Source organism: Drosophila rhopaloa, unplaced genomic scaffold, assembly GCF_018152115.1.
Source record: "Drosophila rhopaloa isolate 14029-0021.01 unplaced genomic scaffold, ASM1815211v1 contig_160, whole genome shotgun sequence".
NCBI lineage: Eukaryota > Metazoa > Arthropoda > Insecta > Diptera > Drosophilidae > Drosophila > Drosophila rhopaloa.
This window is the reverse complement of record NW_025335040.1, coordinates 507,544-534,162: the sequence shown is the minus strand read 5'-3', so window position 1 is coordinate 534,162 and position 26,619 is coordinate 507,544. Positions and strand designations below refer to the sequence as shown.

Here is a 26,619-nt window from a genome sequence, read left to right as displayed (position 1 = left end):
CGCTGTACGTCGACGTTTGAGAGGGGCTGTCCGATCATTCGGTGAGTTGCATTCCCTCCTTGAACGGGTACCCCGTAGCCTCGAAAGGGGTTCGGAGTCAGACGGGCGTTGGCCCTATCCCGGTCTGCAGTCACACTTTCGTATTCCGTTGCCATTTGGGTTAATTGCTCCAGCGTCGCGAACTCGTGGCGTCTTATACATGTGCCATATTTTCGTAGATCCGATAGAGTTCTTCTTCCTTTTGGTATCCGGCTTGCTGCATCTTGGTCCTCAACTCGACCAAATATTCCTTAAATGTCTCATCCGCTGCCTGGATGTGAGCTCGGATTTCGTCCTCTAGTCGCTCGAAGTAACGTGGGGGCAGGAAGAAACTTAAGAACTCGGCGCGAAACTCTGCCCACGTAGCTGTCTGTAAGCGGCTTGTGCGGAACCATCGTGCTGCCCTACCTTCCAAAATCTCTGACATGGCGCGGGGTACTTCCTCCTGGTTCATTCCGTATGTTGCTATCTTCTCTTCAAGTTCGGCGATCAAGGTCAGCGTATCCGACGCCCCGTCGAATCGTAGATTCCATTTATGCATCCGCTCGGCTAGTAAATGACGAGGAAGAGTGATAATGAGTGGAACTTCTGACCCTGGCGGCTTCGACGCGCCATGATTTCCGAGTGATGCGGCGATAAAATCTCGTGACGTGCCGGGATGGACTCCTCGATAGCTTGTCAGTCTTCCGGGAGAGCTATGGCCGGCTAAATATGGAACCTGACTCTGGTCAACTTGGGTTATCTTGGCTCCCGGCATGAACCCTTTGTCGCCTCCTAGACGGTTCGGAGTGACGGCTCTCGAGCTGTACTGCTCCTGTAGTTGAGCGAGTCGTTTCCACACCGACTCTGGAAACGATCCTGTGCTTACGAGTGTAGTGAACGCCTTCTGCGTTTCTGCTACGGTGCCGTCGGCGCTAAACCCGAACTCGAGTGCTAGAGCGGCTAACTCATCTTTACGCCGGGCATAAATCCATCGTACTCCTACGCCTGGGTTAGTGGGGATAGGGGAAAGTGTTCCAGGATCTTCAGAACACCAAATCCTTTCGGGACGAAAAATTTCACGGGCTGGACCTTCGGGCGAGGCCGCAGCCGGATTCTATCGTGGTTGGCCGAAGTATGCGGTTCGAGGGGCTAAAAATCCCACGGGCTGGACCTTCGGGCGAGGCCCCAGCCGGATTCTATCGTGGTTGGCCGGCTGAAAGCTAGTTTGATTAGTCAAAATCGGAAGGATCTGCCGTTCCGCTACGATGTAGGATTAATGGGGCCAGTGAGAGGATCTTCCATCTCACCGTCGGAGTTAATAGGATACGAAGGGGTCTGCCACTTCGCGGTAGGGTGTTAGAGGAAGACACGTGAGAGGATCTTCCTTCTCGTACGTATATGGTGCAAATAATTTACCGCTTCCAATTGGGTCATCGGTCATTAATGGCCTGAGTCACTCGGGGAACAAGGGAGTACGGGATAAAAAAATTATATATATGTTGCAGCAGGGTTCGTTGCAGCAGGGTTGTTCTCGTCCGTCATCGTAATAGCGCAGCGAGTTTCGGTTTCGCACACCTCAAGTCCCAAACGCAACTAAATGCATCGTTCCTACTTCCTTCTGTGCTTACCACCGAACCACACTCGGCGACAGCGACACTACGCTGTCGCCCCGCTAAAACGCAATTTCTTAAAGCAACACCATGACACAGCAGAATTAGGGGCTAATGCAATATTACCTATAGTGATGAAATAGGCCTTCTGATGAAATTCCCGAAAATATATCCATACACTCATACCAACATCCACACACTCTTAGTATGCGCCGACACGGCCATTCTGACTCTAACACGACCTCGTGTATAAACGACTACATTTTTAGTTTTTCCTTTGCTCCCTTTTTATTTCTATATATTTTCTTTATTAACAACCTTTTGTTTTTTTATAACTTAAACAAATATTTTCACAACGAAATCCAATTTTCTTTTCTTAATTTATGTAAACTCATTAATGACCAATTTCACAAAATAATATCAGACCTCCTTAAAACATATCTTAACATTCTGTTTGGGTTTCATTAACAAATCAAGTCTTCTTTTTAAACCAATTATTTAACTCAATTTATCCATTCTTATATTTAATGCACCACACGCCATGATCAAGACAAACATTAGTTTGTTCTGCACTTGTGCTTACATTAATATTTCGAATCTCATTATCGTCCACTCAGGCCACGATACTCTTTCTTTTCATCATTTCATTACTTTCTTTTCTTGTTTTAAATTTCATTTCTGAGCTTGATTTACATAATCCAAGTACTCTGTCATTTCCGTTTGACCAGCAGTACTACATCTTTTTGCCACCCTTATTGGCGCACTTCACTTTCTTCAGCAACTTCGTCATTATTAATATTTTCATTTTCGCTTTCAACATTATTAAATTTTCGTGAGCATACTTGTAAGTTCGTTTGTTAGTTAAGGACTTTAAAATGTACCTGTCACCCTCTAGAACCTGTGTTATTTGTCTTTCCTCGTTTTTAAGTAATACAAAATCTCCAACATTGTATCTACGTACTTTTGCCTTACTTTTATCAAACCGTTCTTTATCGTAAACTGCAGTAACTAACATATTTTTTCAGCTTGTGCTCTCAAGTTCGACAAATCTACATCATTTTCTATGTCACAAGGTGGAAGTAATCCTAATGGCCGTGCTACTTTTCCCAATAACATTTCTAGAGGACTTGCCTTCGTCACACGATTAGTTGTACAATTGATTGCCAGCTGCACCTCTCCTAGCACATCCTGGCAAGACTGTGTTCCAGTTTCAGCCGCCGTTAACATATTTTTCAACGTGCTCATTGTTCGTTCTACTTGACCATTAGCGCGACTAGCGCTGGTGGAATTCAAGTGCAAGTTTATTTTTTGATCTGAACAAAATTCACTAAACTTTGATCCAGTAAAACACCTTCCCAGGTCAGCTATTATTCGGTTTGGTACTCCAAACAACGAAACAGCGGTCTTGACAGCCCTTATGCAACTCTCACTGTACAATTTAAGGGTGTGACTGAGATAGACATATTTGGTAAACGCGTCAACTTGAACAATAACATATTCCTTCTGGTCACTCTTGCCGCTTAATTTCCCTGAAATTTCGGCCAAGTTAACTCTCTTCTCATCAATTACTTTTGGAGCAGAAGTAGAACCTGGTGAGATAGGATTTCTCGACAAAAAGTCAACATGTGCCATTCTTTTCCCTTCTCTATACTGAATTTCGAATGTAAATGACTGTAAGAAAGCCCACCAACGCTGTGATCTAGGGGTCAAATCTTGTTTATTTCTTGACGCCTTCAATGAGTTACAGTCGATATAAACAGTAAAGTTCCTGCCCAGCAAATAATGTCGAAAATGTTTAATTGAGTTTACAACCGCTAAAGTTTCCAACTCATACGAGTGATATCTGAACTCTGCAGGTGAAGTACTTTTGCTATAATATTCTATTACCTGTGGTTTTTTCTTAATTTGGTGTAATAAAATTGCACCGTAACCACTGCCACTTGCATCTGTATGTAATTCAATGGGATAATTTGGGTCAAAAATAACAAGGACTGGTTCATCGGTAAGTATAGAAATAATTTGTTTCCGTATCTGTTCATGTTCTGTTTTCCAAATAAATTTATTTTTGTCTGAAGTTAAGAAATATAACGGTTTCATCAACTGTGAAAAGCCCTTTATAAACTGCCGGAAATACGATGCTAATCCAATAAATTGTCTAAGTGATGTTACAGACTGTGGATGGGGAAGGGCAGTTAACGCTACTATTTTCTGAGGGTTTGGACAAATTTCACCAGCACTAACACTGTAGCCTAGATATTGAACCGATGTTTTCAGAAATGAACACTTTGTAATGTTGAATGAAAGCCCAGCCTCTGTCAGAACATTTAAAACAATCTCTAATCTTTCAAACGCGTCGCATTGTGTTGTGGCAGTTATTATGATATCATCCATATAGACGATAACATAAGATTTCGCTAAATCTCCTAGCGCCTGCATTACTAAGCGTTGAAAAACAGAAGACGCGTTTTTAAACATGTAAAATAATTAACTCCTTGAAGTATATTTATTTGATCCTGTATGAGTGGGAGCGGGTATTTATCAGCAACTGTGTTTGAATTTAGCTCTCTATAGCCAACGCAGAGTCTATCCGAACCATTTTTCTTTTTTACCAACAATATGGGGCTTGCATAAGGTGAACAGCTTGGTCTTATTATCTTACACCTCAAAAGCTCCTCAATTTTCTCTCGAACTAAATCTCGCTCGCATGGACTTAATCGGTATGGCCTTCTTTGAACTGTTTTTCTTGGAACTCTAACTTTAGTATATTTGCCAACAATGAATTAAGTTTTATTTTATTTTCTCCGTCAAGTTCAGTATCAATATCGGCTGGCTCAGAACCGGTACACAAATTAATTATTTTGGCTCTCGAAATTGTAAATTTGTTTGATGAAATGAAAATATCAAAACCCTGCTTAAGTATTTCACGGCCAATGACGATATCGTTTTGCATGTGATCATCGCTTATTACATAAAGCAAAATCCCAATAAAATGGTCATCAATCTTAACGTTACTTAAAACTTGTACAGTACTACATATTCCATTAATACCTATCCCTTTTAACATAACAATATTATTGAATCTTTTACCAGAAAACTGAGTACTTAGCTTTTCTTTCATTAGTGGGCATTCCGCTCCGGAATCAAAGGTGACTTCAAAATTGTGTCCTCTGTGGTTCATGCTTCCTTTAGGTACTGCAACGCTGCACTGCTCCACTCGTTTTTCCCGGTTGAACGTCTTGTTCCTATCCGCTTCCTTTTTTGTACATTGGGTAGATATGTGTCCCCTGTCTCCGCACTTGTAGCAAGTTACAATTGATTTTTCACGTCGATGTTCATCGTGTCTGACATGTCGCTCTTTGTCATTCGCAAGGTGATGTTGTTGTTTCTTGAGTCTGCACTCAAACACTTTGTGGCCTAATTTTCCACAAAAATGACACTCGATCGAAGATTGCTTTTGCCGTTTTGGATAAATTTCAGATTGATGCTCCACAAAGCCACTTTTCCTTTTATTAAAAGTGAACGCTTTTTATTCGGACTGTAGATCGGCTCTGGTTCGAACATTTGAAGTGAAACTCAAACGCTGCACACGGTTATCAAAGCTTGCCAGTAATGCGAGAGTCACGGACACAGCAATTTCTTCTTTTTCCATTTCATGCTATTTCGTCGTTAGTTCTGTAACCATGCGGCTTGCGTGCTGTGCGAGACACTCGCCATCGGTCGGTCGTTCTGACAGCATTTGTAGAAACATGGCGGCTGGTGTTTCTAAAGTATTAAAGCGTTGTATGAACAATTCCTTAAACTCGAGCCAGGTTATATCAGCATCGCACACTTGGGACAGCCATTGCGAAGCGCTACCCTCCAATGCTGCACTAAAAGCCACAAATTATACCCAATAGATCAAAGCGAGGAATTAATGAATTAGACACTATTTGGAAATGGTTAGCTGGTACTCCAGATCATGATGATTTCATAGCTGTTCAGAATAAAATCAATGATTTAATAGAAAATAATAACGATCAATTCGTTATTAATTCTAAAATATTTAAAGAAATAAAAACGTTATCTGATGAATTCAAACCTGCAAAGTCAAGAAAATCCACTTAGAAAATATCGTTTACGTTTGCTTACTTACGATCTTACAAATTTAGTGGATACAATTACACTTGCAAAAATTGATGTTTTAACCACTAAAATTTTAAACAATGAGGACCTACAAGAAATTTATAAACATGAACAAAAGCCTGTAATTATAACTGACCTATTGGATATACCTGAATTTAAAATTGCTTTGCACCAAGACCTTTTTATTATATACATAAAATGTCCCATTATTACCGATCGTTGCGAAGTATACAATTCAAGATCAATTTCACATAAAGATGGAAAATTATTAATCGACAATCACGTCGCAAAATGTAAAAACAAGTATTATGTAATGTCTAATTTTAAGAAAAAATTGTTTAATAATTACTGCACAATAAATCCAGAAGGATCGTGTTTTACAAATTAATTAAATGGAAAAAAAAACAAAATGTAAAAAAATCAGAGAAAAAAATAAAAATGTAGATGTAATCCAAGAAGGAGCCATTTTTGTAAACGGAAAAAATGTAATCAATGACACCCATTTAGAAGGGTCGTATTTAGTAACTTTTAATGGTACTTCTATAATTAATAATGTAACCTACACTAATGTAGAAAATAAGATATTGGAATACATCACTGCTCGTAAACATACCGATTTTTTAGTAACCGATATATAATGTCAAATAATTCGGAACTTTCATTCGATAATATTAACATACTAAATCCTTTTATAATTAAATATAATTAAATACAGAAAATTTTTAATATTCAAATCACGGCAAACCCATATAGAAATTAATGAAGAAGATAATATACCCGAAAATGAAAATACCAATATTCCCGACAATGAAAACACCCTAGAAGAAAATATCATTGTCGAACTGACTAATCAATTACAATCAATATACCCTTCAGTTCCAATGAATCGGGACGATTCAATTTAGGATGGGGGGAGTTATATAACGCATTACTTATTCTTACTTATTTTTTTATACTTTATTCTTATTTATTGGATCTTCTCTATTACTTAAGAGACTAACAATAAGTTTTCAAATCTTAATCTATGTTACTTTAATTTATGTTATTGAAGAGGGATGGGAAATCATTCCGCTGTAGACGGGAATGATAGCTTAGCCGGTTGAGTTGTCTGGCTAGCAGGTTTGGGTGATTTGATAATCTGGCCTCATATTTAATTTTTCTGGAAGCAATTTATTCTTTTACGGGATTTATATCCAGGTCTTTCTGGATGTTGGCGTTGCTGATGTACCAGGGGGCTCCAGTTATTGTATGTAGGGTCTTTGATTGTACTCTTTGAATAATTTCTATATTGCTGCTGCTTGCGTTTCCCCAGAGCTCGGAACCGTAGGTCCAGATCAGCTTTAAGCACGAGTTATACAGTAGTACTTTATATTCGAGTGGAAGGGGGGAGCGGTAGTTCATGAGCCAGTGAAGGCTGCTGGCCTTTAGTTTTAAATGGGTCTTCTTTGCTTCTATATGCTTTCTCCAGGTAAGCCTCCTGTCTAAGTGTATGCCGAGATAGGTGACTTCGTCTGCTTGTGGAACCGGCTTGTTGTTTAGCGCCAGTGGTGGGCATTTCGACAAGTTTAGTGTAAATGTAATGTGCCTACACTTTTGCTCGTTGACTTTGATAAGCCAGTCTGCGAGCCATTTTTCTACAGGTACCAGGTGTTCTTTTAAATGGGCTGTAGCTGTTTTTGGGCATTTCGAGCGGCTGACAATGGCAGTGTCGTCAGCAAAGTTGAGATGAGGGTCTGGCGGCTTGTTGGAATATCTGTCGTGTAAAGGATGTACAAGATTGGTCCAAGCACACTTCCTTGGGGTACTCCAGCTTCGATGTTACGGATGGTTGAAGTAAAGGTTTTACATCTCACGGTGAAAACTCTGTTTCTGAGGTATGACTCAAGCAACTTGTGAGTGTTTTCCGGTAGGAGGGTTTTGATTTTGTATACCAGACCGTCAATCCAAACGCGATCAAATGCTTGTGATACGTCCAGAAATGAGGCACTGCAATTGATTGTGTTCGAAAGCCGTGCGAATTTCAGATGTTAAGCAGTTTACCTGTTCGATAGTTCCATGCTTTTCCCTAAATCCGAATTGGTGCAGAGGGATCGTTCTGTTGTTTTGAAGATGTGTTACTAGATGAACAAGAAGCAGTTTTTCAAATAGCTTTGATAGACATGGGAGCAGACTGATGGGCCGGTACGAGAAAGGCTGGGATTTGTCTTTTCCTGGCTTCGGGATCATTGTAATGACAGACTTTTTCCATTGGTCAGGAAAGTAGCCCCATTTCAATATTGAGTTAAGTATAAATGCGATGCATCTGACTGCGCATGCAGGTAATTCAATTATCATTTTTGGAGAAATAAAATCGTGACCAGGAGCTTTTTTTGGGTTTATGTGTTCTTTAATGGCCTTAAGTATTGTGCTGGGTTCAAGGGTAACTGGGGAGGACGGCGACGCTTGCGAGACATTCGGTAGAGTGAATTGGTTGGATGGCGGGTGAGGCTTGAATACGTTTTCCAAGTGATGGGCAAAGGTGTTAGGTCTTTCTTCGTCACTGCGCGCCCAGGCACCTGTTTGTGATCGAATTGGCCAATCGGGATCTATTGGTGGTTGCATGTTTAGATGAGCTCTCCATAGTGGGAATTTATTACCCGTCGGGGATAGTTTTGCAATGTAGGCCCGTTGGGCCTGGTTCTTTTCGGCAGAGAGGGCCTTCGACAATTTTCGAGATGCTTCATTAAGTCTTTTCTTAGTAACTGGGGACCGATGAGTCTGCCAGTCTCTGCGAAGTCTACGTTTTTCAAGTAGAAGAAACTCGATCTGGATACTTGAGCGTCCAGTTCTTAGCGGGTTTGTGGATGAGGGTTCTGGCGTAGAATGTTTGGCGGCAGAGGACATTACGTCCGTGAGGTGCTTAAGCGACTTATCAATGTCAGATGCAGAGGAAATTTCAGGATCAAGTTCGATGTGTACACTTACATATTTTCTGTACTTCAGCCAGTTTGTTTTGTTTGATGTTATATGTTGGGGGCGTTCCAAAAGCTGCGGCTGTTCAGATAGACAGAGGAGACAGAGGTTACAGAAAGTAGCATGATATCGATATTGTGGCTGTTTAGGAACTGTAGGAGTTCGTTTTTGTGCCGGGAAACGCCGTTTGCGTTGCAGAATATTCTGTAAATTATATTCTCAAAAATTATTCATAAGATGCATTCTTAATACTCATAAAAATCCCAACTTCCTAACTGTTCGGTGCAGCCCGCCAGCGCCTAGTCTAGTGCGCATAGGTGTATGGCTGAACCTGCAGCGCTCTTGCGCTCTCCTCTTTATATTTGCCTTATCTCGCTAAGCTGTCGCGCTACCTATTCAGCGACTACATTTGTAAAACCCGAATTAAAATATGAAGCTAGGCTTTCGGCTGCAGCAGTGCAGATTCGACTGGCAGAATAAACACGACACGTAACATAAACTTATAAAATTAAAAGCGTTATTATTACATAACCTAAGGCATTTTTGTTGTCTTCCCCCAAACATTTTGGTGACCCCGACGTGATCGCTGTTTATCGTTTAAACAATATATTTTGGTTTCGCTGTCGTTTGCGGGCATTCGGTCACAAACACACGGACTTACATACAAGTGCACACAGCTGGCCGTTTAAGTTTTGCATTTCGCGCTGTGAAAAGCCGGCAGGCGGTTGATCTTTTCGTACATTTCGCGCTGTGAAAAAATCAAAACAGTGTTGTGCTGCAAATTATAAACAAAAGGAGAACAACATTTAACTATTCTAAAAGTGCATAGTGCATACATATACATAATTTCAAGACGCTGTTATAAGGCGGAACAACAACAACAAACTTCCGTGGCGTTTTCGACGGCGCTTGGTGCCGCGCATTATTCGCGGCAAAAGTTAAAAGGTTATTCACCCCTCTTAACCGGTTCGGACATTTTTCTTTTATTTTCATTTGTGTGCGACTAAGAAATGGCTGCTCCAGAAAACGCGGTTCGGCCTCAAAATAACGCGCCAAATGAAATAGAATTTTTTCGCGCCAAAATGCAATAAATTCTGCGGCAAACAAACGCGATGAAATTGTATTTAACAACTGAGTCTATAGATCAGTTGGATGAAGCTGATCTTCTCGCGCGATTGGACTGGGTCAATTCCTTAAATTCGACATTTGACTCCGCACAGACATCGCTGGAACGGCTGGATTTAAAGGAGACTTCGAGTGATAGGCGATGGGAATTTTCGGAGGTTTTTATGGATGTGAACGCGAAGCTCAATAGAGGCTTAGCGGCCCAGCGCAAATTGCAATTGTCGGGTAGCACAGCTGCCAACTCCACATCTATCTAAAAGACATCAACCACCATTCTGATTTTTCTTTTCGGACACGGAAGCCTCGATTACCCAACCTGGAGATTGCTCGTTTTCATGGATCTTATGCTGAGTGGCCGGACTTTCTCGCAACGTTCACCGCGGTCATTGGAAATGATGACGAGCTAAGCGACATTGAAAAGCTGCAGTCGACTACTCCAAATCATAAGTCTGTCTTAGCCGCTGAGGATGACGCACTTGCTGCCATATTAAAGCGATTTTGGGAAATTGAGGATTGTAATCCATCAAAGCCAGCACTGTTGCCCGAGGACTTGCAATGCGACTACTCCAAATCATAAGTCTGTCTTAGCCGCCATTGTTCAAGGAAAACTGCACTAGACTTGGGAATGGTCAATACTCTGTTCGTCTCTTATCCACTTCGGGATTCGAAACTTTAGGTGATTCCTATTGCCTAGCTCGTCGTCGTTTTAGGAGTTTGGAAGCTAAGCTAGATAGAAACCCTGTTCTCAAAGCTCAGTATTTGGCATTTCTCCAGGATTACATAAACTTAGGCCACATGTCTCTCGCACCAAAGCATCCAACAGTACCACAATTCTTCTTGCCACACCATTGTGTACATAAGCAGGAAAGTACGAGCACAAAGCTTCGGGTCGTCTTTGACGGGTCTGCTAGAACTACTTCTGGCAGCTCTCTGAACGACTTGCTTCTTGCAGGGCCAACAATTCAGCAAAAAATCTTTAACATTCTACTTCGCTTCCGATTTTTTAAAGTTGCCCTCTGTGGAGACATCTGCAAGATGTACCGCTGCGTGCGTGTGTCGCACCCGGATGGCTTTTTGCAGTGTATTGTTTGGCGAGAGAAGTCCACGGATGAGTTGAGGGTTTACAAACTGAACTCGGTGACTTATGGTACCAAGCCAGCTGCCTTTTTGGCTATAAGAGCCATGCATCAGCTCTCTTATGATGAGGAGGATTCGTTTCCAATAGGATCAAAAATTGTTCGTAGGGACTTGATGATTTAATCTCTGGTGGCGAGTCAATTGAAGAGGTTAGGGAAATTCGTCGTCAGGTGAAGGATCTATTGTCGCGAGGCCATTTTCCAATCCGCAAATGGTGTTCTAATGATGGACGCGCCTTCGAAGGAGAGTCTGACTGCGATAAGGAGAAGCTAATTCAATTTCACGACGGATCAGCTGTTACCAAGGCGCTGGGACTAGCCCGGGATCCTTCTTCTGACCAACTTCTGTTCAACTTTTCTCAATTATCTGTAAATCATAGAGTCACCAAGCGTATTGCACTTTCAACAATAGCCAAATTCTATGATCCGCTCGGTTTAATAACACCGATTGTCACAAAGGCCAAGATCTTTTTGCAATCCCTATGGAATGCTAACGTGGATTGGGATGACACATTACCAGAGCCTATTCTTTCGTCATGGAAGAAGTTGACCTCTCAGTTATCGATCGTCCAAAACTAGAAATTTTCACGATTCGTAATGCAACCTCAGGCTTCCATCCAGTTGCATGGATTCTGCGATGCTAGCATAGCGGCTTATGGAGCGTGTTTATACTTGCGGTCGGAGGCCAATGGAGAAGCAAAGGTCCATTTGCTCTGCGCCAAGTCGAGAGTGGCCCCTTTAAAGGCTTTGACAATTCCAAGATTGGAGTTGTCGGCAGCGCTTTTATTGGCGGAGCTTATCGTAAGCGTCAAGGAAACCATCGATTTCGAATGCGACTTTCATTGCTGGTCAGACTCGTCTATCGTACTGGCGTGGATTCGGCAGCCTCCGAGGGATTTCAACGTATTTGTATCCAACAGAATCGCGAAAATTCAGGAGATGACAAAAGGCATGACTTGGCACCATGTTCCAACAAGCTTAAATCCGGCGGATGTCGTATCGCGAGGCTGTACCCCGAGAGAATTGCTGGAGCACTCCCTGTGGGCTAACGGGCCTCCATTCCTGCTGCAAAGCTCGTCAAAATGGCCCTCTCTTCCAAATGCAGTTAAGGATCTTCCAGAACGTCGTTCCGCAGCGCTAGTTGGAACTGTTTGCACTGACATTTCGATCAACTGCAAATTCCTTAACTCTTTTCATAAGTTGCAGCGTGTATTTGCGTACATTTATCGGTTCATTTCGAATTGCAGAGCAAAATCTTCACCTTCAAGGAACAGTGTTACCGTTGAGGAGCTCAATTCGGGGACCGTACTTCTTCTGAGGAGCATCCAACAGGTTCACTTAGCCAAGGAGTATGGATGTCTTAGCCAGGACAGGCCGTGTCCACAGAAGAGCAAGCTGATTTCGCTGAGACCAATAATCGGCTCCGATGGATTACTTCGCGTTGGTGGAAGACTTCAGAATGCAAACCTGGACTACGATACTCAGCATCCGATATTGTTACCCTAGGATCACCAGTTACCAAGAATCGTATATTTTCAAAGAAAATACTTGCACACAGGATCGCAAGCGTTACTTGCCACATTAAGGCAAAGGTATTGGCCAATTGGAGGACGAAAGTTCGTAGCTACCGTCATCAACAAATGCGTCGGATGTTTTCGGATGAAGCCTGTCCCTTGGGAGCACGTTATGGGCAGCCTGCCAGCAAATCGAGTTCAGCCTAACCCAGCATTTCATACCACGGGAGTGGATTATTGTGGACCATTTTATCATAAGGCAGAGGCCCGCAACAAGGCGCCTCACAAGTGCTACATCGCCGTCTTTGTCTGCTTCTCTACGAAGGCCACGCATTTGGAAGTAGTCCAGGATCTCACAACGGATTCTTTCATCGCAGCGTTGAGAAGATTCACCAGCCTGAGAGGCCCTCCGCGCACTATTTGGAGTGACAATGCGACGAACTTTGTCGGCGCTAAGAGCGAGCTAACAGAGCTGAAGGATCTATTTCTGAGCGAACCCCAAACGGCTTCGATAGCTTCCTCCTGCTTAGCTGATGGGATTGATTGGAAGTTCATACCTCCGCGTGCCCCACATTTCGGTGATTTATGAGAGGCGGCTGTTAAATCGACCAAATTTCATTTTTATAGAGTCGTCGGTGCTTCCATCTTGGGCCTCGATAAATTAAGAACTCTCGCTTATGAGATTTCTGCCATCCTTAACTCCCGTCCACTTTGTCCAATTTCAGAAAACGCTGAAAGTCTTGAGGTGCTAACGCCGGCCCATTTCCTGAAAGGCTCCAGCTACACAAGGTTTCCTGAGCCTGATATCACGCATCTCCGAGAAGGCCGCCTCAGCAGATGGCAAAGGGTGACACAGATGCAGCAGCAATTCTGGAAGCGGTGGAGCAGCGAGTATTTATCCTTGCTCCAAGAAAGGAGTAAGTGGCGCGTCGAAACATCCAACATCAAGGTCGGAAGCATCGTGTTGCTGAAGGAGGACAACCTTCCACCCTTGAAATGGCAGCTGGGGTGCATCCAAGGAGTCGTTCCAGGCGAGGACGGTGTCGTCAGAGTAGCTATGGTCCGTACAGCTACGGGTCTAGTCAAGAGAGCCGTCGCCAAGTTAGCCGTTCTGCCCATCGATTCCCATTTAGTTGGAGCCCTACTTCCTCCAACGGGGGAGTATGTTCGGAGCAGCCCGCCAACCTAGTCTAGTGCGCATAGGTGTATGGCTGAACCTGCAGCGCTCTTGCGCTCTCCTCTTTATATTTGCCTTATCTCGCTAAGCTGTCGCGCTACCTATTCAGCGACTACATTTGTAAAACCCGAATTAAAATATGAAGCCAGGCTTTCGGCTGCAGCAGTGCAGATTCGACTGGCAGAATAAACACGACACGTACATAAACTTATAAAATTAAAAGCGTTATTATTACATAACCTAAGGGTGGCATTTTTGTTGTCTTCCCCCAAACATTTTGGTGACCCCGACGTGATCGCTGTTTTATTTGCCGTCTGCAACTCGGTTTTATTATTGTTTAATATCGTTTAATCAATATATTACAAACACACGGACTTACATACAAGTGCACACAGCTGGCCGTTTAAGTTTTACATTTCGCGCTGTGAAAAGCCGGCAGGCGGTTGATCTTTTCGTACATTTCGCGCTGTGAAAAAATCAAAACAGTGTTGTGCTGCAAATTATAAACAAAAGGAGAATAACATTTAACTATTCTAAAAGTGCATAGTGCAGTGCATATATATACATAATTTCAAGTCCGCTGTTATAAGGCGGAACAACAACAACAAAGTTCCGTTGCGTTTTCGACGACGCTTGGTGCCGCGCATTTTTCGCGGCAAAAGTTAAAAGGTTATTCACCCCTCTTAACCGGTTCGGACATTTTTCTTTTATTTTTTTTTGTGTGCGACTAAGAAATGGCTGCTCCAGAAAACGCGATTCGAATTTTTTCGCGCCAAAGTGCAATCAATTCTGCGGCAAACAAACGCGATGAAATTGTATTTAACAACTGAGTCTATAGATCAGTTGGATGAAGCTGATCTTCTCGCGCGATTGGACTGGGTCAATTCCTTAAATTCGTCATTTGACTCCGCACAGACATCGCTGGAACGGCTGGATTTAAAGGAGACTTCGAGTGATAGGCGATGGGAATTTTCGGAGGTTTTTATGGATGTGAAGGCGAAGCTCAATAGAGGCTTAGCTGCCCAGCGCAAATTGCAATTGTCGGGTAGCACAGCTGCCAACTCCACATCTATAGTCATCAACCACCATGCTGATCTTTCTTTTCGGACACGGAAGCCTCGATTACCCAACCTGGAGATTGCTCGTTTTCACGGATCTTATGCTAAGTGGCCGGACTTTCTCGCAAAGTTTACCGCGGTCATTGGAAATGATGACGAGCTAAGCGACATTGAAAAGCTGCAATATTTACGGTCTAGTCTAGGCGGCGTGGCTCTGGAGACCATACGCTCGCTCGAACCTTCAAATGACAATTATAAAAAGGCTTTGAATCTGCTCATAAATCGATTTGATAATAAAGTTTTACATTTTCAGCCACACGTTCAGGCAATATTTGGTTTTAAAGGTGTCGAGAAGGGATCTGCCAAGGGTCTTCGTGAGCTCAGCGATTCTTTAAACGCACATCTTCGGGCAATCCATACGCTGGCCACTACACAGCAAATTTTGGATGGATTACTGATTCATATAGTCGTTCACAAGCTGGATCAACGGACTCGGGAAAAATGGGAAGAGGATTTGCCAATCGCTGAGTTATCTTCATGGACTGCTATGGAGTCGTTTTTGGAGAGGAGGTGCAGGATGATGGAAAATTTGGATCAAGCTTTGGTAACGCAAACACCAGGCCATCAGGTGGGAAAAAATGTGCATAAATATAACCCAAGTGCACTCATTGCGTCTTCTACTAACTTAAATCATCCAATATGCCTATTTTGCGATGCGAGAGATCATTATTTGCCAAAGTGCTCTCGATTTTTAAATTTGAGCCCGCATCTTCGATTTGGAGAAGCCAAGAAAATGCACCTTTGTCTAAACTGTTTGCGCAAGGGGCATAGTTTGCAGCAATGTAAATCAACTCATTGCAGATATTGTCGCATGAAACACCACTCACTATTGCATATGACCCCTGACTCATCCGCACCACCTCCATCATCAGACCCACTCTCGAGCTCTCAGCCATCACCATCTACTTCATCAGCACTGGTGTCATGCTCACAACTTGATCGTCAGGTATCGCACCCTCCACCAAATGCTTCAAATACTGTGCCAATAAATTACGTGTTGCTGCCTACTGCTATTGTCTATGTAAAAAATAGGGTTGGTTCATTTATGCCCTGTCGAGCAATCTTAGATTCTGCTTCTCAATTAAACTTCATAACTACGCGCCTAGCTAGCCAGTTAAATTTGAAATATAGGCATTCGCATACACTCATTTCTGGGATCGGTGAGTCCTCTATGAACTCTGATAAATCAGTGGATATTTTTGCGCAATCACGGGATGCAGGCTATCGTGCGTCATTCACAGCTGTTGTGACTCACAGTATCACTGATTATCAGCCGAATTTCAACATAAATACATCAGGATGGAGGATTCCACAAAACATTTCGCTCGCTGACCCTTATTTCAACCAATCACAACGAATCGACTTGTTAATTGGCGCTGGTCTGTTTTTCGAAATAATTGCTATGGGGCAAATACATTTGGATAGCATGTTGCCAACACTCCAAAACACCAAACTTGGTTGGATCGTTTCTGGTGGGATGTCGACTACTCCAAATCATAAGTCTGTCTTAGCCGCCATTGTCAAGGATACTACGGATCATTCTGAGGATGACGCACTTGCTGCCATAGTAAAGCGATTTTGGGAAATTGAGGATTGTAATCCATCAAAGCCAGCACTGTTGCCTGAGGACTTGCAATGCGAACAACTGTTCAAGGAAAACTGCACTAGACTTGGGAATGGTCAATACTCTGTTCGTCTCTTATCCACTTCGGGATTCGAAAGTTTAGGTGATTCCTATTGCCTAGCTCGTCGTCGTTTTAGGAGTTTGGAAGCTAAGCTAGATAGAAACCCTGTTCTCAAAGCTCAGTATTCGGCTTTTCTCCAGGAGTACATCAACTTAGGCCACATGTCTCTCGCACCAAAGGATCCAACAGTACCACAATTCTTCTTGCCACACCATTGTGTACATAAGCAGGAAAGTACGAGCACAAAGCTTCGGGTCGTCTTTGATGGGTCTGCTAGAACTACTTCTGGCAGCTCTCTGAACGACTTGCTTCTTGCAGGGCCAACAATTCAGCAAAAAATCTTTAACATTCTACTTCGCTTCCGATTTTTTAAAGTTGCCCTCTGTGGAGACATCTGCAAGATGTACCGCTGCGTGCGTGTGTCGCACCCGGATGACTTTTTGCAGTGTATTGTTTGGCGAGAGAATTCCACGGATGAGTTGAGTGTTTACAAACTGAACACGGTGACTTATGGTACCAAGCCAGCTGCCTTTTTGGCTATAAGAGCCATGCATCAGCTCTCTTATGATGAGGAGGATTCGTTTCCAATTGGAGCAAAAATTGTTCGTAGGGACTTCCACGTGGATGATTTAATTTCTGGTGGCGAGTCAATTGAAGAGGTTAGGGAAATTCGTCGTCAGGTGAAAAATCTATTGTCGCGAGGCCATTTTCCAATCCGCAAATGGTGTTCTAATGATGGACGCGCCCTCGAAGGAGAGTCTGACTGCGATAAGGAGAAGCTAATTCAATTTCACGACGGATCAGCTGTTACCAAGGCGCTGGGATTAGCCTGGGATCCTTCTTCTGACCAACTTCTGTTCAACTTTTCTCAATTATCTGTAAATCATCGAGTCACCAAGCGTATTGCACTTTCAACAATAGCCAAATTCTATGATCCGCTCGGTTTAATAACACCGATTGTCACAAAGGCCAAGATCTTTTTGCAATCCCTATGGAATGCTAACGTGGATTGGGATGACACATTACCAGAGCCTATTCTTTCGTCATGGGGGAAGTTTACCTCTCAGTTATCGATCGTCCAAAACTTGAAATTTTCACGATTCGTAATGCAACCTCAGGCTTCCATCCAGTTGCATGGATTCTGCGATGCTAGCATAGCGGCTTATGGAGCGTGTTTATACTTGCGGTCAGAGGCCAATGGAAAAGCAAAGGTCCATTTGCTCTGCGCCAAGTCGAGAGTGGCCCATTTAAAGGCTTTGACAATTCCAAGATTGGAGTTGTCGGCAGCGCTTTTATTGGCGGAGCTTATCGTAAGCGTCAAGGAAACCATCGATTTCGAATGCGACTTTCATTGCTGGTCTGACTCGTCTATCGTACTGGCGTGGATTCGGCAGCCTCCGAGGGATTTCAACGTATTTGTATCCAACAGAATCGCGAAAATTCAGGAGATGACAAAAGGCATGACTTGGCACCATGTTCCAACAAGCTTAAATCCGGCGGATGTCGTATCGCGAGGCTGTACCCCGAGAGAATTGCTGGAGCACTCCCTGTGGGCTAACGGGCCTCCATTCCTGCTGCAAAGCTCGTCAAAATGGCCCTCTCTTCCAAATGCAGTTAAGGATCTTCCAGAACGTCGTTCCGCAGCGCTAGTTGGAACTGTTTGCACTGACATTTCGATCAACTGCAAATTCCTTAACTCTTTTCATAAGTTGCAGCGTGTATTTGCGTATATTTATCGGTTCATTTCGAGTTGCAGAGCAAAATCTTCACTTTCAAGGAACCGTGTTACCGTTGAGGAGCTCAATTTGGGGACCGTACTTCTTCTGAGGAGCATCCAACAGGTTCACTTAGCCAAGGAGTATGGATGTCTTAGCCAGGACAGGCCGTGTCCACAGAAGAGCAAGCTGATTTCGCTGAGACCAATAATCGGCTCCGATGGACTACTTCGCGTTGGTGGAAGACTTCAGAATGCAAGCCTGGACTACGATACTCAGCATCCGATATTGTTACCCAAGGATCATCCAGTTACCAAGGCAGGAGGACGAAAGTTCGTGGCTACCGTCATCAACAAATGCGTCAGATGTTTTCGGATGAAGCCTGTCACTTGGGAGCACGTTATGGGCAGCCTGCCAGCAAATCGAGTTCAGCCTAACCCAGCATTTCATACCACGGGAGTGGATTATTGTGGACCATTTTATCATAAGGCAGAGGCCCGCAACAAGGCGCCTCACAAGTGCTACATCGCCGTCTTTGTCTGCTTCTCTACGAAGGCCACGCATTTGGAAGTCGTCCAGGATCTCACAACGGATTCTTTCATCGCAGCGTTGAGAAGATTCACCAGCCTGAGAGGCACTCCGCGCACTATTTGGAGTGACAATGCGACGAATTTTGTCGGCGCTAAGAGCGAGCTAACCGAGCTGAAGAATCTATTTCTGAGCGAACCCCACACGGCTGCGATAGCTTCCTCCTGCTTAGCTGATGGGATTGATTGGAAGTTCATACCTCCGCGTGCCCCACATTTCGGTGGTTTATGGGAGGCGGCTGTTAAATCGGCCAAATTTCATTTTTATAGAGTCGTCGGTGCTTCCATCTTGGGCCTCGATGAATTGAGAACTCTCGCTTATGAGATTTCTGCCATCCTTAACTCCCGTCCACTCTGTCCAATTTCAGAAAACGCTGAAAGTCTTGAGGTGCTAACGCCGGCCCATTTCCTGAAAGGCTCCAGCTACACAAGGTTTCCTGAGCCTGATATCACGCATCTCCGAGAAGGCCGCCTCAGCAGATGGCAAAGGGTGACACAGATGCAGCAGCAATTCTGGAAGCGGTGGAGCAGCGAGTATTTATCCTTGCTCCAAGAAAGGAGTAAGTGGCGCGTCGAAACATCCAACATCAAGGTCGGAAGCATCGTGTTGCTGAAGGAGGACAACCTTCCACCCTTGAAATGGCAGCTGGGGTGCATCCAAGGAGTCGTTCCAGGCGAGGACGGTGTCGTCAGAGTAGCTATGGTCCGTACAGCTACGGGTCTAGTCAAGAGAGCCGTCGCCAAGTTAGCCGTTCTGCCCATCGATTCCCATTTAGTTGGAGCCCTACTTCCTCCAACGGGGGGAGTATGTTCGGAGCAGCCCGCCAGCGCCTAGTCTAGTGCGCATAGGTGTATGGCTGAACCTGCAGCGCTCTTGCGCTCTCCTCTTTATATTTGCCTTATCTCGCTAAGCTGTCGCGCTACCTATTCAGCGACTACATTTGTAAAACCCGAATTAAAATATGAAGCCAGGCTTTCGGCTGCAGCAGTGCAGATTCGACTGGCAGAATAAACACGACACGTACATAAACTTATAAAATTAAAAGCGTTATTATTACATAACCTAAGGGTGGTTTTTTTTTTTTTCCTTAATTTTTTTTTTTTTTTTTTTTTTTTATTTAAATTTTTTTTTTTTTTTATTTTTGTTTTTTTTTTTTTTGGGGTTTTATTTGTTTGGTTGGTTTTTTTTTTTTTTTTTTTTTTTTTTTTTGTTTTTTTTTTTTTTTTTTTTTTTTTTTTTTTTTTTTTTTTTTTTTTTTTTTTTTTTTTTTTTTTTTTTTTTTTTTTTTTTTCCTTTGGGTGGGTTTTTGGTGTTTAAAAATATATCTTTGATTTGAAAGAAGTTTTTTTTTTTTGGTTGGGTTTCAGAAAGTAGCATGATATTGATATTGTGGCTGTTTAGGAACTGTACGAGTTCGTTTTTGAGCCGGGAAACGCCGTTTGCGTTGCAGAATATTCTGTAAATTATATTCTCAAAAATTATTCATATGATGCATTCTTAATACTCATAAAAATTCCAACTTCCTTACTTAAAAAACACCAAAGTTATGGCATTTCTGATCGTTCAGTTATATGGCTGCTAAAGGATATAATCGTCCGATCCTTATGAAATTTGGTAGGTCAAATTGATTGGCCAAAAATAAAACCCATGGAAAATCCCAACTTCCTAACTTTACAAAAACCAAAGTTATGGCATTTTCGACCATTCAGTTATATGGCAGCATATTTTCGGCCGATCTCGGCCATTCCGACTTATATACAGCGTGCAAAGGACAAAAGGGTGTGTGCAAAGTTTCAGGGACTAGTTCGCGTAGAAACAGACAGACGGACAGACGGACATGCTTATATCAACTCAGGACGCGATCCAGATCAATAATATATATAATAACAAATTCGGGACTTAACACTTTGAAAAAAATATAATTTTTATTTATCAAAATAGTGTAAACGCGAACCGGGAGATATAGGTCTGCTTAGGTCAACTTAAAACTCAAACTTATCAAGCTTATCAAACCTTCGATTGGGAGAGAGAACGCGAATGATAAATTGAGAGTGTCCAAATTGAGAGCACTGAGCATGAGAGCGATCTAGGATTGAGCTGCGTCTGCAATTTTCATTTGTTTATAACTGAAGAGGATGTTTATATTAATTGGCGACTCTTGGGAGCCGATGATTTTGGGTGTGGCAAATGCGTAGTGTAAATATATTTATATGGTAGATATGTGGGTGTAGGTATGTTACTATCTACTTTACAGGGTCGCAGAAGCAATATTTTTAAAAATAATAACCCAATATATCTCCTTTCAAATCCAATACCATCAAACATATAAAACATTTTAAAATTCCTTAAAATCGCTAATCTATACCACCTTATATTTTACCTCTAACTAGAATACCTCTACTAGACACAAATAAGAAAATAATAAATATACTCCAAAACCTGAGCTGAGCTCTTAATTTAAATTAATAGTCAACTCTTTATAAATTAAAAACAAGAAAGGAAAGCTAACTTCGGGCGGAGCCGAAGTTGATATACCCTTGCAGAATACTCTGTAAATTATATTCTCAAAAATTATTCATATGATGCATTCTTAATACTCATAAAAAATCCCAACTTCCTAACTTTACAAACACCAAAGTTATTGCATTTCCAATCGTTCAGTTATATGGCAGCTATAGGATATAGTCGGCCGATTCTTATGAAATTTGGTAGGATTGACTGGCCAAAAATAAAACCCATAGAAAATCCCAACTTCCTAACTTTACAAACACCAAAGTTATAGCATTTCCGATCAATCAGTTATATGGCAGCTATAGGATATAGTCGGCCGATTCCGGCCGTTCCGACATATATACTGCGTGCAAAGGAAAGAAGGGTGTGTGCAAAGTTTGAACTCGATAGCTTTAAAACTGAGAGACTAGTTTGCGTAGAAACAGACAGACGGACATGGCTATATCAACTCAGGAGGTGATCCTGATCAAGAATATATATACTTTATAGGGTCGGAGATGTCTCCTTCACTGCGTTGCACACTTTTGACCAAAATTATAATACCCTCTGCAAGGGTATAACAAGAGAGAACGCTATAGTCGAGTACCTCGACTATAAGATACCCGTTACTCAGCTAAACAACTTAATATTATAATTGCCGGGCAATTGCAACGGTGTACAATGTAAATACATACATATGTATATGCTACATACATACACACATACGCCATTGTTTGACTCAGACCTCCAATTTGGCTAACTTGATTTGATTTGCATAGTTCTTGGGATATAGTTCGGTATTGACAAATGAAAACCATCGCAATTTCCTTTAATAGAAATCCTTATCGAGAATTAACGTTGACTCTGTTGAGCACCTTGGCCAGCTGTTCCAGCTGTATTTTATTGCGCCATCTACCCCAAGACATTGGTACCGCGCTAGCCAGGCTTAAGCGTTTAATGGGTTTTTGGGCGTTAGAGTGGGCGTGGTAAACTTTTATTAGGCCAATCGATAGGTATTGACGAAACAAATACATATCAATTAAAATTTTCATAATAGCATCAAAACAGTGGCCACTGCTTGTGGCTTGTGGGCGTCAGAGGGGCGTGGCACCATTTTGAAACAAACTTGCGCTGCGTAGGAACTCCTAAAATCTACATGCAAAATGCCAATTCTTCTAGCTTTTATAGTTTCCGAGATCTCAGCGTTCATACGGACAGACAGACAGACGGACAGACAGACGGACAGACGGACATGGCTAGATCGACTCGGCTAGTGATCCTGAACAAGAATATATACTTTATAGGGTCGGAAACGCTTCCTTCTACCTATTACATACTTTTGCACGAATACAATATACCCTTTTACTCTACGAGTAACGGGTATAATAAATAAAATAATTAATCAACAAAGATTTTGCAAGTAGGGTGTAAAAACATTAGCTTTGGCAAAGCGGACAACTTGAATATCTGTATCTCTGTAATTGCTTGTATTTGATTCTTACGAAGGGAAATAACAAATGACTCTTTCAAAAAAAGTGGGAAGTTTCCAAAAATAAGGTAAATAATTTGGGCAGTGAATTGTATTCTTTAACTTTGTGATCCAAGAGAAGTGAACTTTCTCTTAAACTCCGACAAAAACAGGAACAGTCATAGACATATATAAAAGTATTAAACCGATGAACGTTTGCCTTACCATAGCAGCAGATCCTTTCTCCATACCGTTCAACTCTGTTTCTGCATCTACAGTCTGCTTTAGAGTTGTGTGATAAAGATATTCCAGTTACGTGGGTGGGGACGATCTTAAAAGACAAACGCCTTCTGGATTCGAACCAAAACACACTAGGTATACTAAAATCACCTAACACTACCAACTGAAATCTATGTGATATTTTATTTGAAATGGATTGGGTAAGCTGATTCGCATAAATTGGGAACTCATATTGTGGTGGAATTTAAGAACAAGTTATATATGTCGAGAGAATTAATAATAATAATAATAATTAATCTACAATGTCACTAGAAATAATGAGTTGAGAGAGGGTTTCAAGAGCGTGGCTAGGTGGCAACTCAACTTAGCCGAGTGCGGCGCAATTGTTGTTGCAATAAATAAAAATGACAAGTGACTACAGAATGACAAGAACACGATAGAGTTGTGCAGAGTAGTGGAGTTTTCAGAATTCATTCTTTTGGGAACCTTCGAACGGGCAACACAAGCAATTGCGACGGACAAAACCACTCGCGAAGCGGCTAAGAGACCCTCGGACATCAGAAGTGGGATCCCCCTCGCCATCGCCAGCGTGTTGTAGGCAATTTTGGAGACGCAAAACCAAATCATCATACTGGCAAACCCTTGGCTGGACGGGAGAGGTCAGGAGTTACTTGCTTCAAGTGTGGCAATCCTGGTCACATTGCATCTCCATGTACAAAGCGAACGACTTCCGCGAACAACTGCAACAACGGGAAGCGAGTCGACATGTGTGCAGTGTTGGAGCCAACTGGTATTATGAAGCGAATGGGTGAGAGTTTTATCTTCTTCTTCGATTCGGGTGCCGAATGATCTTTGGACAAAGAAAACTGTGCAACAAGCCGGCTGGAAAAGGATATATAATACGGTAGAACTGAGAAGAATAGGTGATAACATTGTTAAAAGTAGCTTACAAATATTGACAACTGTAAATATTTCCGAATTTAATGTGGAAGTCCTTTTTTATGTAGTAGTGTATAATTATCTTAAGTACGATATTATAATTGGTCGAAAAATATTGCAGCTAGGTTTTGGTGTCATGATTGATGCTAACCAATTCACAATGTATATGAATCAAATTGTCAATGTAGTGAATAATGAAACTTCGATAACCATCTTAGAAAATCTGATTAACGATAATTTGGAATTAGCTAATAATGATAAGTTAATATTAAGAACTATCGATTCATTACTGGCATGCCACACAGCCGTATAACAACAGGTTTAGTAAATATAATATTTTAGCAAGTGTACATCGGATTCAGAATCAAAATATCATTCATATGAGCTAGAGACCTTATCTGTGTATAATGCTGTAAAACATTTTTGACATTATCTGCATGGTAAAAAGTTCGTCGTTCATACTGACTGTAATTCTTAAAAAGCGAGTCGCACCAAGGCAGAACTGACACCACGTGTACACCGATAGTGGGCGTTCTTGCAGGCATTCGATTTTAGCGTACAGTATAGAAAGGGAACTCAAATGGCACACGTAGACTTCCTCTTACTAAATCCTATTCCAAAAGCCTCGAAATCGATAAGCAAAGTAGTTGAGGTTCGCGTTGACTTGGCAGTAATAACGGATAATTCGATAATCGTTGAACAACAGAGGGACTTAGTTATAGTTGATATCATGACGCAATTAAATGGAAATTAGAGCCGGATTGTTGTATCGCATAATTCAAAGAAGTGGCAATACTCGTTGCTTACCAGTGATTCCGAGAGCCTTTAGGTGATCGGTCATTAGTCATGTGCACGAGGCTATGTGCATCTTGGATGGCAGAAGACTCTTAACATAGTCTATCTAACAATATTGGTTACGTCAAAATACGTCAGAAAATTTGTGGAAAACTGTATAACCTGAAAGCTCTCCAAACCCTCAACAGGCAAGGTACAAATGGAACTGCACCCCATTCTAAAGGTAGAAATTCCCTGGCATACGGAACATCAATATGTATTAGTGGGAAGCTGAGCGGCAAAAATGAATATTATATGTTTTAGTACAACGCAGTAAAGACAGGTATATCACTTTTTGGAGTTCCTAGCCGTATCATTCGAATCAAGGTAGGAGCTTTGCTAGTGGTCGATTCCGTGACTTTTGTTCATCAAATAAAATTCAGTTACATTTAATTGCAACAGGGGCAAGGAGGGCAAACGGCCAAGTGGAGCGCGTGATGAGCACGTTGAAAGGAATGTTGACAGCAGTTGACACAACCGAACGCTCTTGGCAGGACGCATTGATGGACGTCCTATTAGCTATGAATTGTACTAGTAATAGGGTGACTAATTTCAGCCCCTTAAAATTATTAATAGGGAAGCAGGCAAGACCTTTGGGCATGTTACCTATAATAGGTGAACCTAAGATAGATTGAAAGGAAGCTAGGGCTAAAGAGAATATGGATAAAAATGCAAAATATGATAAAAGTAAAGTTGATCCAAATAAGGCAAAAATTGTGGCGATCATGTCTTGCTCAGAAGTGAGGAACGGCATCAAACGAAATTCGATTCTTAGTTCAAGGGACCGTTTGTTGTAATAGAAAACAAACACTTTAGAACTAGGTTTGTTACGCAAAGATAAAGATTTACCGCCAAGCATGCAGGCTTCATAAAATAAACGGTGATTTATTTGGCTCCTCTTTCGAAATATGTTTTTGTTTTTAATGTCAACGTGTTAATATATATTTCTAAGGAGCCAATTTTTTTCAATAGTTTTTGGATTTAGTATAACGCCTGTACTCGTCTGAAAATTATTCATAAAATGCCACTACTATCCTACTTTTTGCATCACTTGTTCTTGGAATTTCCAAAATTATTCGTTAGTTATTGAAGCAAACTGCTTTTTAATAGTTTTTCTGAACGACCTAATGCCTTTTTTAATATTTTTGTGGGGTATATAAACTTAACATATATAATGGCTCATAATATAGAACTCGTTTTCTTTTTATACCCATGCAGAGGGTATTATAATTTAAGTCAAAAGCTAGCAACGCAGTGAAGAAGACATTTCCGACCCTATAAAGTATATATATTCTTGATCAGCATGACGATGTGCGTCCGTCCGTCCGTCTGTCCGTCCGTCCGTCCGTCTGTCCGTCCGCCCGTCTGTCCGTCCGTTTCTACGCAAACTAGTCCCTCAGTTTTAAAGCTATCTGCATCCCAAAAGTTGTCTTTCTATTGCAGGCCCTCTCTTTCAAATGCAGTTAAGGATCTTCCAGAACGTCGTTCCGCAGCGCTAGTTGGAACTGTTTGCACTGACATTTCGATGAACTGCAAATTCCTTAACTCCTTTCATAAGTTGCAGCGTGTATTTGCGTACATTTATCGGTTCATTTCGAATTGCAGAGGAAAATCTTCACCTTCAAGGAACAGTGTTACCGTTGAGGAGCTCAATTCGGGGACCGTACTTCTTCTGAGGAGCATCCAACAGGTTAATTTAACCAAGGAATATGGATGTCTTAGCCAGGACAGGCCGTGTCCACAGAAGAGCAAGCTGATTTCGCTGAGACCAATAATTGGCTCCGATGGATTACTTCGCGTTGGTGGAAGACTTCAGAATGCAAGCCTGGACTAAGATACTCAGCATCCGATATTGTTACCCAAGGATCATCCAGTTACCAAGGCA

General features: G+C 42.1%; 3 protein-coding genes and 1 pseudogene across 3 annotated transcripts; 3 read left to right on the top strand and 1 right to left on the bottom strand.

The window, feature by feature from the left end:
* Positions 1-193: 193 nt before the first annotated feature.
* LOC123037363 lies at positions 194-10,167 on the bottom strand (annotated as a pseudogene).
* A 1,396-nt stretch (positions 10,168-11,563) lies between these two features.
* Positions 11,564-12,472, top strand: LOC123037362. Its single transcript, XM_044457504.1, has one exon. The coding sequence runs from the start codon at positions 11,564-11,566 to the stop codon at positions 12,470-12,472; it is 909 nt and encodes a 302-aa protein (XP_044313439.1).
* Positions 12,473-12,652: 180 nt separating this feature from the next.
* Positions 12,653-13,669, top strand: LOC123037361. Its single transcript, XM_044457503.1, has 2 exons — positions 12,653-13,058; positions 13,206-13,669. Exons 1-2 carry the CDS (start codon positions 12,653-12,655, stop codon positions 13,667-13,669), a joined length of 870 nt encoding a protein of 289 aa, XP_044313438.1.
* A 3,192-nt stretch (positions 13,670-16,861) lies between these two features.
* LOC123037360 lies at positions 16,862-19,597 on the top strand. Its single transcript, XM_044457502.1, has one exon. It carries the CDS (start codon positions 16,862-16,864, stop codon positions 19,595-19,597), a length of 2,736 nt encoding a protein of 911 aa, XP_044313437.1.
* The last annotated feature ends 7,022 nt before the right edge of the window (positions 19,598-26,619 follow it).

Bases quoted from the DNA above. Each gene is read 5' to 3' on its own strand.
- LOC123037362 (XM_044457504.1), top strand. From the start codon at position 11,564: ATGCAACCTCAGGCTTCCATCCAGTTGCATGGATTCTGCGATGCTAGC.
- LOC123037361 (XM_044457503.1), top strand. From the start codon at position 12,653: ATGGGCAGCCTGCCAGCAAATCGAGTTCAGCCTAACCCAGCATTTCAT. The intron at 13,059-13,205 runs GTGATTTATGAG...GTCCAATTTCAG, and splicing joins TCCGCGTGCCCCACATTTCG to AAAACGCTGAAAGTCTTGAG.
- LOC123037360 (XM_044457502.1), top strand. From the start codon at position 16,862: ATGTACCGCTGCGTGCGTGTGTCGCACCCGGATGACTTTTTGCAGTGT.